The sequence below is a fragment of the Mchenga conophoros genome, linkage group LG5, assembly GCF_057382185.1.
Source record: "Mchenga conophoros isolate Kocher_MC1m ecotype Shallow Benthic linkage group LG5, M_conophoros_male_GT1.1, whole genome shotgun sequence".
NCBI lineage: Eukaryota > Metazoa > Chordata > Actinopteri > Cichliformes > Cichlidae > Mchenga > Mchenga conophoros.
Window position 1 is genome coordinate 10,351,536 of NC_140530.1, and position 9,487 is coordinate 10,361,022.

Here is a 9,487-nt window from a genome sequence, read left to right on the forward strand (position 1 = left end):
GGCGGCAGGCAACACCCAAACATCTCTATATCTGTAGTGTAGTCCTCCTACATCACATTCAGGGGGAAGCCTTCCAGTTTTTATTTTTGTAACCCCTTTTTTTGCCCACATGAATTTAATAACACCAGCTTGTTTTCCAGCTTAAAGTATTTCAGAGCTCTGTTGATTCAGTTCTCAGGGCTGTTCATGGATATAGGAATAAAATTTAGAGCTCATGCTTGCTCTCCCATTACAGGAAATAAAGTTGTGTTTAAGAATGCTGTAAATCAGGCAAGAGAGCCACGGTGGCTAAAGCTCCAAACCCAACAGGCATCCGTTAAGCTGGGGGGGGGGGGGGGGCCTCTGATCAGGGAGGGGGAAAATATATGCATCCATCCAGCCACTGTCTTTAGTTTATCCTTGTCAGGGTTGCAGGGGAAGGCTGGAGCCCATCCCAGCTGTCTTAGGGCGAGAGGCAGGGTACACCCCGGACAGGTCACTAGTCTGTTGCAGGGCTACACTTAGAGACAGGCAACCAGTCGCACTCACAGGCAATTTAGTTACCACTTAACCCATCTCCACTAACTGCATGTCTTTGGAATGTGGGAGGAAGCCGGAGTACCCAGAGAGAACCCACACAAACACGGGGAGAACATGCAAACACACAGAAAGACCCTGGCCTGATGGGGCAATTGAACTCAGGTGGTGTTGCCATTTCAGTGGCGTAAGAGACAGAACGAGAAAACACACAAAGCCAATGAGTTACCTGTAATGTTTTAATCATTTTTCAATCTACAATGAGCTTAAAACATGATCAAAAGGCTATGACAAAAAAGGTAAAACAGGAATAAAATGTTGACTTTACAGCTACTTACATCAACTTTTCTATAAGAGTGGAACAGAGTGGAGTAAAATGAACTGAATTCACATTAAATGTTACAATACTCAATCATTACACAATTAAAAACCTGCCTAAAATTGTAACAGTTTGGTGAAGTTTTTTTTCCTTTTTGGCAAAAGTTGATATCCCTCACACACACACACACACACACGCTCTCCATTTTCTGACTTTATACATTATCATAGCATCTTCAAGTAACAGATATGGGAGGTTTTTTGGAACAATTGTTTAAATTAAGTTAAAAATCAGATGTAGACAGGGCTATGCAGCGAGAGAGTCCGAGGGTGCTAGCAACAAAAGGATAAAATTGATTGGTTCACATTTACAATGAGAAAAAAAAAAAAAGTCCCTGATAGAAGCTGTAAAACAAAATATTCACATTCTGCTTGTTTAAGTAAATATTGACATGGTTGCAGTATTTTCCCCTTTGCCTGCCCAGACATCCCCTTCCATGCTCAACAATTCAACATAGTCCAGTTTAAAATATTCACCCAAACAGACAGCTTCTACGGTTGAGCCCTAACACACACAAGCACGCGCACGCACACACGCAAACACACATTTTCATTTCCTCAAAAGGCGCGTGGGTGTAGTTAAGGAATTCATTCAATTTTTTTACTTTGTCTATCAAAATATAGAATTCATTAATAATACATGGGATGGCTAAAATACAAAGTGAGTGAACAAAGAAAATAAAATGATACAAAGCATTGTTTTTGCTTGATACAGTAGCTAAAAGGACCACAGAGTTCAAAGTTCAGGCATTGTCAGGTTTTTGTCCCAGAGTGTGGACAATCACAGAAGGTAAAAGGGTCTTTAAATTACAAGTAATAAGCCTTGAATCCTAGTCGTGGGTAAAGTTCAGTCTTGTTGCCCGATCTCAGATCAGATGTTTAGACTATCCACAACTCCCCCCTAACCCTTCATAATGGCCTCACATCATTTCATCTTGTCGCCCTTTTTGTTTTTCGCTCAAAAGTTCTGAAATTCCTTGTCAGGTCTGGCCACGGAGCAAAATTCAGTAAAGCTAAAAAACAAGTATCCAATTTTTTTTTTTTTGGAAAAAAAAAAAAAAAAAAAAAAAGTATCATAGTTAAAACCACAAACTAAAATTCATAGTCGTCTTCTGCCATGTCAATGGCCCAGGCAAACTTCTCACGCTGGGTTTTGTTGTAGATCTTTTCCACGGGAATGCCCCACTTCTTACACCTACACCACAATGTCATAAAATAAAGGACAGGTTTTATTGCAGTAGTGCTTTTCATACTACATGTTACTACAAAAAGTAACAGGACACCTCTTAAATTGGAGTTGGTGCCTTGTCAGTGACCTTTGACCACCAAAATTAATTTGTTCATTTAGTACCTTTACTTTGTGACCATAAGGTAGAAAATTTAATAATCTCTTACCAAGCCACAGAAATGCGAGGATCCAGATAGTTGAGTTTGGAAGTACCGAGTGCAATCTGTTTATTCTCTTCTCGATCAGTTGCCTGCACTTCCAGCTTCATCAGTTGCTCTTCTATCCTCTGTACCGCTTTCTTCTTGCTCTCCACTGCCCTACAGAGAAAGCAGACAATGCAATACAAGCATGTAAACAAGATTCACAACAAGAGGGGAGAGAAAGAAAGAAAAAAAAAAAAAACACTTTATTAAAACCTCTGACTACTTACTTTTTGGATTTTTCATCTTTTCGTACTTTGGCGTCTGCCTTGGCGCTCTTCAGTTCTCTCTTGGCATCAGCAAGCTGGTCCCTTTTAGCGTCAATCTAAGGATGACAGTAATCATTTCAGATGAGTTTGATCAATTTTATTTTTGATCAACTGGACCTTTTTATATTTTGGAGATTACATTTTACTGTCTAGACACTTCCATGCTCAGATTGTTTTTAACTTGAGACTATAGTTTAGTGTACCCCTACAGGGTGGCCAAAAATCAGAAGAAACATGATTCACATGGTGTAGCTCCGTCAGCTGGCTAGTGGCTATAAATCCCAAGGAAGCAAATGCCTAATGAAAAACTGTACTATAACCCCAAGTTGTACTGTGAATACTGCAATATCATTTAGAGGTCCCCCCCCCCCCCCTAAATTAGCAGGGATGACACCCAAAGTGCCTGAGTCAGGGAGTTTGAGTGCTCTGCATGGCACAACAGGAGAGCACTGCTTGATGGACACATCTCCAAGCATGGGTAAATCTGTCATGCATAAAAATAAAACACAGCTGTAGGGATTTTTAAAAGTCAATTTAAATGATGGACAAAGTTAATTTTTTTGTCTTCAAGTTGGAAAGAGAGGAGACAAAACTCATGGAACAATGTTCTGCAGTGCATGTTGGTCAGGCGGTCTTTAATTATTGTTTACAAAAACGCTTCAACCTTGTCAGCAAAGCCATTTAGTAAGTCATCTAATCCAAATGTGCCCACATGCTTGCCTTTTTGTTTAGGAGATAAACTACATAATTGCTTTAGTATGTGTGCACAAGGCCCTCACTACCCAGTTCCACCTTTTTGGTTCTGTAATCGTGTTAACATATTTCCTCAATACTCTGCATTTGAATGACTTCAGAGTTTTGATTTCTATGTAAAGTGGTGTGAAACTCCTCTTATGTTAGCAGCATTGTTGGTTGAGTTTAGAGTGAAAAGTCAAAAAACAAATATAAAAACTAAACTAAACAGAGCAATCTCCACACCAGGACTGGCAAAAGGAAACAAAATAAATAAAATAATAATTTTAAAAAAAAGGACCATTTTCAGTTCACTGGAGTATGAAAAAAGTTTTTACCTTTGACTGCAAGTTCTGCATAGACTTCTCAAATGTCTTCGGTGGAGCCCTCTGATGGTTACACAGAATGGCCACTGCCCTGTTGGCCCTGTTATAGGACAGGATTTTGGCCGGAATGTTCTCCTCCGCTAAGATTATGAACAAAATAAATAAATAAAGTTATCACCACCCTGTTAGCTATACAACAGCAGACAAACCTACATAAAAAGCTTGCCAATAACAACAAAACCAGAACACAGTTTGCCGTCTCCCCTTGTTATTTCTACACAATTTACGTGGAAACACACCAGTCGTGAGCTCCTTCAGCTGCTGCTGCAGGGTGATAGAGGCGTTGTATGTACGGAAAACTTTGGCTGTCAGACCATCCATCAGCTCCTGAAGGTGCTTGTTCAGGATTGATGTCTGAGGAAGACATGGAATTAAGAAACCAAGTTTTAAAAAGGCAGATGGCGGTGCTATGAAAGTCATTTCAAATAAGGATTTATGTTGTGAATTCTCAAGTCATAAATTAAAGGGGATTTGTTTTCTTTAACTGGGTATATTTTACTTACATTCAGCCGATCAAATAGGTCATCATCAGGCTCTTTGTTCTCCATAAACAACTGTAGATTCTTAAATACCTGGAAAAGGCAAATCACACATAAATAAAGAAGCAGAGTTTACACAAAAGTACTGCATTTCAGTAAGAATGGTGCTCACCCTCTTCTCCACAGGGACTCTGTTGTAGTAGCGGATCGAGTCTTTACCCAGGAAATCAAACTCAACTACGTACTCTTGACCCTCGTTCTCTGGATAGAGTTTGATGTGTTCAACTCTCAGTGAGCAGCAGCCCACAGTGTCTGCAGTCTCTCCTTCTTCCTTCTCATTACCCGCTCTCAGAGCCAGCTAGTGTACACCAGACAAAGACAGTACCTTAAATGAGGTAGTGTTCAAGAACGCACCAACCCTCACATGCAATGTGAAGTCATTACACCATAAAACCTTCAAAATGCACCCACTCGATAATGCAAATAGCAGTAACAGGACCTCACCTTATCAATGAAATAGAGAGCCACAGCCCTCTGTCTGATCCTCATCTCCTTGGACTTCCAGTCTTCGCGGTACTGGGCTCTGATGCGGTCCACACATTTCTTCAGTCGACGTGCCGTTTCATACTTCTGCCAATCCTTCTCTCCCTGCAGGCAAAAAGATGAGACAGGAGTAACAAATTAGGCAAAGGTCTACATAAACAAGCATGCCCAATTTGATTTATGTGACAACCAATTAAATTAGGTTTTTCCACAGGACAGGAGTATGTTGTGTCACTTTTTTAAAAAAATAAATAAAATAATAAAATCTGCTCTTGAAAGGTCTCAATTTTTACATTCCAGTGGAGCAAGCAACACAAAAGAGTCAGGAAAGTTTTAAGGAGACCACTGGACCATACAGCATCATTTCAACTTTGACTGGAGACAAAAAAAGTCATTGTGCATGTGCCAGCTATGGTGCCTACCTTGATTCGAGAGCTCGGGTTCAGCATAATGTACTTGATGGAGCCTTGAATGTTTTCTGTCCACGACACCAGCCAAGTCACCTTATTGTCATGACGAACTTCTTTCCATTTGGTGCCGGGAGGAGGCTCAGGAACCTTGGAATCCCTATTATGGAACAGTGAATATTTAGTTATCACATTCTGCATTAAAAGCTGGTAATCAGCACGAGGAGAAAATAAAACTACTTTACACACTTGCTGCAGTTGATGATAATGTCTTGGGGCCTGATTCGGCGTTTGAGCATCCCCATTTTAGGATGGTCTCCACGACCACGAAACAGGCCTGGGGGCTCAATGCGGAAGTTAGCAATACGTTCCTTGTGGTTGTCCATGAGGCAAAAGCCATATTGCTGCAAGATGCGTTCATTCTCTTCCTTTATTTTCTACAAAAGGCATAAAAATTAAAAAAATTAAAAAATAAATAAAAAAGCTTCATTTTGCAGAGGTCCTTTAGGTACTCACTGTTCACTGGAACCATTTAAGTGCCAATTTTAATCAAATCACAGCAGCCTAACATTATGAATTTCTTCCTGACTAACTGATCAAGTTTTACAAGGTGTGTGATATCAGTGGGGAAATACAGAATTAAAGCCAAGGAGAACTGAAACACACTTTTGTTATTAGGTACATGACATCCAGCATGGCAGAAAACTCTAGAGCCCTCTACAGGAATCAATGAATGTAAGGGTTTAAGGTTAATATGCTGTGTGCCCCACTACACGTAGGCAGCAGCTTACTTGTTTTTCCTCCTTAGACATGGCTTTCCTTGCTTCAGATTGTGCCTTGAAGTAGTTGCTCATTTCACCGAAGTCACACTTTTTCAGGTCTGTGAGCTTAGCCCTTTCTTCTGAAGTCATTTCCTGTGTCCAGAAAATTTTGAAAAAAACTAAAGTAAATCAAAGAACAGATTTTTTGATATATATATTTTTTATTTTATTGACAGGAGCAGAGATTTTAGGCTTACCTTCCTCCAATCTTTAAAGAAATTTTTACGGAAGATATCCTTGGTGGTATATTCATGATCCAGCATTTTGGCAAAGAAGGTCGCTACCTCCTCCGCTTCTGGGCTGAGCTTCATATGTTTACCTGAAATGTAAAAGTCAGACATTTATAATCACCTCAGAGTCCTTCACTAGCGTACAAGATGAACTGTGCAAAGCCTTACCATCATAGTAAAATTTGACATGGCTAGGAAGAGGTTCATACGCTGGTGCAAACACTGGCCCTTTGTGTTCAAGGAACTTCCATTTGACACCATCTGTGTATCTCTCCTCTTCCCACCTAGAATCAAGCAAATAAATCATTTTTACATAATGACAGTGAAAATAACAAAAACAAAAAACCAGCAACAATACATCCAGCTGTCCTGTCACCACACTGATAAGCATGTATGATTGGTACAGCTGGCTAACCCAATTAACTCACCATTTCCACTTCTCCTCAGGCTCTTTCTTTGCTTTCTTTTTTCCATCGGTTACTTCTTTTTTGTGTTTTGTTTTTTTGGACTTAATGTCCTGGGAAAAGGAAGTGAAAGTATTTAGTTCTTTCTGACAACGTAGGGATTAACATTTAACACAAAAGATATGGCAGCAAAACAATTCTGCCCTCTACTAAAGTCTCTTACTTACCTCGTCTTGTTTCCTTTTCTTGGCCTTCTTGTCATTTTCAGTTTTTATTTTTTTAGGTTTGAATTCAGCGCTGAAACAAAAACACTCTTTGTTATCAGGCCTCAGCGATACAACTTTACTTGCATGGATGACTACAGATGCTCTAACCTAGTGAAACAGACTACAGTCTATGAACAGAGAACTTACTCGTTAACATCATCATCTCGTTCTCTTTTTAGAGACCTCTCGTGTTTTGGAGAGTGGTAAAAATCATCCTCAGGCTCAGACTTCATATACAGTGGGCTGCCAAAGAAAACGCATTAAAAACAGAAGTTAGATAGCTTCATATGAATGCTGCATCCTGACAGCACTTAAGAGCAAAGTATAGTGCTGACATACCTGGCAAAGCCATTCTCCTTTTCCTTTTTTATTTTCTCATCAAAGGACTTCATCTGAAATGTTTACACAATGGCAGTAAGACAGAAGAGCCTGAAGTGCAAATGACAACTATGCCCACATACACGCAAAATTATAAACTCATACTTCCATTATAAAACCTCTCTACAGGGTTCAAAACTAATCTGAGAGCACCAAATCTAAGTAGATAAACACTGATATCAAGAGCAGTTTGACAATACAATACATTATTTTAAGTAGACAACCCCATTAAGACTGCAATATGAAATATACCATAATGACGTTATGTCAGTTATACTGCAAACCAGTCCCTGCCACAGACACAAACCTCTTCTTACAAACCTATGCAAGAATCCCGTGAAAGAATATGGAAAGAGTTTACGAATGAGAAGCAAAAGGAGTTTAAGTGCTCAAGCTAGAGCAAAGTCTAATGTTAGAACAGGCTTTCGCATTGGATGCCATAGAAAGACTCATGAAGATAACAGCATCCATTACAACATATCTATAGGGTTTTGTGACTTTAAAGCACTCTATTTAAGGTACACGACGCCCCGCTGAAAACACTTCACCTAAGTTGAACTGCCTCATTTATATTACGAGTGTCGAGCCAAAGTAGTGGAGGAAATCCACAACGTAGCATACTACGCTGCAACAGCAGATGTATGGACGACTTGAACAACGTATCCCTGCACGAGCTCAATGGTGCACTTCAGAGACTGGACACTCAGCATCCAGCAGTAAGGATAGCTGGAAACATCAGGAAAGCTCTGGGGAAACCTTGGGACTGTGTGGGGGTCATCTAGCATTTATCATTATGGATGTCGCCACACAAGTCCAATATGTTTTTAGTTTTTGAATTTAAATATTAAAGAGCAACAGCACTCTTTCCATATAGTGATTGTGATTTTGTTAGTGGGATAAGAAATGACTAACAGGAAATGAAATTCTGGTCATATCACACAGCTCTCCCCCTCCCATTTATCACATCTTTAAAAAAAAAAAAAAAAAAAAAAAAAAAACTATTTTAATCCATAATACCAGTGTATGATTTAGACAACATAATTGCCTAATGTAGCATCACTAAAATTAATTTGTAAATGTTACAATCATGTAGTTCCTTGGCAAGTCACCTTCTCTTCTTTCCTCTTCTCCTTGTGCTTTTCCTTATACTTGTCTGTGCTGCCATCTTTGTGCTTCATCTTTTCCTTCTCCTTATCTCGGTGCTTTTTATCAGAGGAATCCTTGTGATCACTATAGTGTTAGAAATTCACAACTTAATTTAACCTCATTCAGTTTCCACTATTTAAAGCAATCAAGCATGTCTAGCGAAGCACAAACACACACTATACCTGTTTCCATATTTTGATTTCTCCCGCTCCTTATCCTTCTTGTGGTCCTTATGTTTGTGTTCCTTCTCTTTATATTTGTCTTTATGCTTGTGAGAGTCTGAAAATAAAAACTGTATTAAATTTCAAAATAAACAAGACAATGATACAATGACGCACTGAATTAAAAACAACCGTCTGCTCACACTGAGGACTAATATGCAAACATGTGAAAGTGTGTTTTAATGCATAAGTAGCAAAAACAGAGTCCTCTCAAGCAGCCAAGATTGATAATGTCCAGAAAACTAGTCTTAAATGACAACTTTAACAGTCCACCTGTGTCTATTCTCTTAGTAGAAACAAATTACTCAGTACAAAAAGGTCTGTCCCAAATGAATGTCATGCAGGCTGCAAATAGATAATGTATTACACAGCAGCACAGCACCTCCTACTGCCACTATAAGCCGCATGCTTTGGACAATATGAAGCAACTAGCATGTTAAAACATGCAAGAGAACCAAATAGCCTTTTGAGTTTCTTTAATGTGCAAGCCAAGACTGGAACGTAATCCTAAAAGAGAGAGTTCTCAAAATTAAAGAGCTAACACCCCAACATTGTCATTAACAAATGCCAAATTAAATCTGGTTCTTTTACAGAAACTGTCCTTAGGTCTAAGGCAAAAGGAGATCTGAGAGCTTCTAGCCCATCTAACCAATGTGAATGTCTACATTTCCTAGAGTACAAGACAAAAATGGCACACATGTACCAATCATGAGAAGTTTAATCAGCGACCAAGCCCGTCTCAGAACAGATTCAGATCTTGCTCATTTAGTTCCTTTTAATTCGGATGTCTTTGTTCAGCCATTAATCCAAAGATGAGTTTTATTCTACTCCGATTTATGCCAGACTGCTTAGTGAAATTAAAAGCACTGTTACTAATAAACTA

At 39.2% G+C, this 9,487-nt stretch overlaps 1 protein-coding gene across 1 annotated transcript in view; it reads right to left on the bottom strand.

Annotated features, from left to right (window-relative positions):
• Positions 1–741: 741 nt before the first annotated feature.
• top1a (DNA topoisomerase Ia) overlaps positions 742–9,487 on the bottom strand; it is an 11,436-nt gene continuing 2,690 nt past the window's right edge. Inside the window, exons 3-21 of the mRNA XM_085273181.1 lie at positions 8,566–8,662; positions 8,347–8,467; positions 7,199–7,251; positions 7,007–7,102; positions 6,821–6,890; positions 6,618–6,706; positions 6,358–6,473; positions 6,157–6,278; positions 5,930–6,052; positions 5,388–5,575; positions 5,154–5,298; positions 4,693–4,836; positions 4,361–4,546; positions 4,213–4,281; positions 3,949–4,063; positions 3,662–3,789; positions 2,553–2,647; positions 2,290–2,439; positions 742–2,089 (exon numbers count right to left, since the gene is read on the bottom strand). Coding sequence (XP_085129307.1) covers positions 1,987–2,089; positions 2,290–2,439; positions 2,553–2,647; positions 3,662–3,789; positions 3,949–4,063; positions 4,213–4,281; positions 4,361–4,546; positions 4,693–4,836; positions 5,154–5,298; positions 5,388–5,575; positions 5,930–6,052; positions 6,157–6,278; positions 6,358–6,473; positions 6,618–6,706; positions 6,821–6,890; positions 7,007–7,102; positions 7,199–7,251; positions 8,347–8,467; positions 8,566–8,662 — 2,210 coding nt within the window. The 3' untranslated portion in view covers positions 742–1,986. The remainder of the gene's footprint in view (positions 2,090–2,289; positions 2,440–2,552; positions 2,648–3,661; positions 3,790–3,948; positions 4,064–4,212; positions 4,282–4,360; positions 4,547–4,692; positions 4,837–5,153; positions 5,299–5,387; positions 5,576–5,929; positions 6,053–6,156; positions 6,279–6,357; positions 6,474–6,617; positions 6,707–6,820; positions 6,891–7,006; positions 7,103–7,198; positions 7,252–8,346; positions 8,468–8,565; positions 8,663–9,487) is intronic.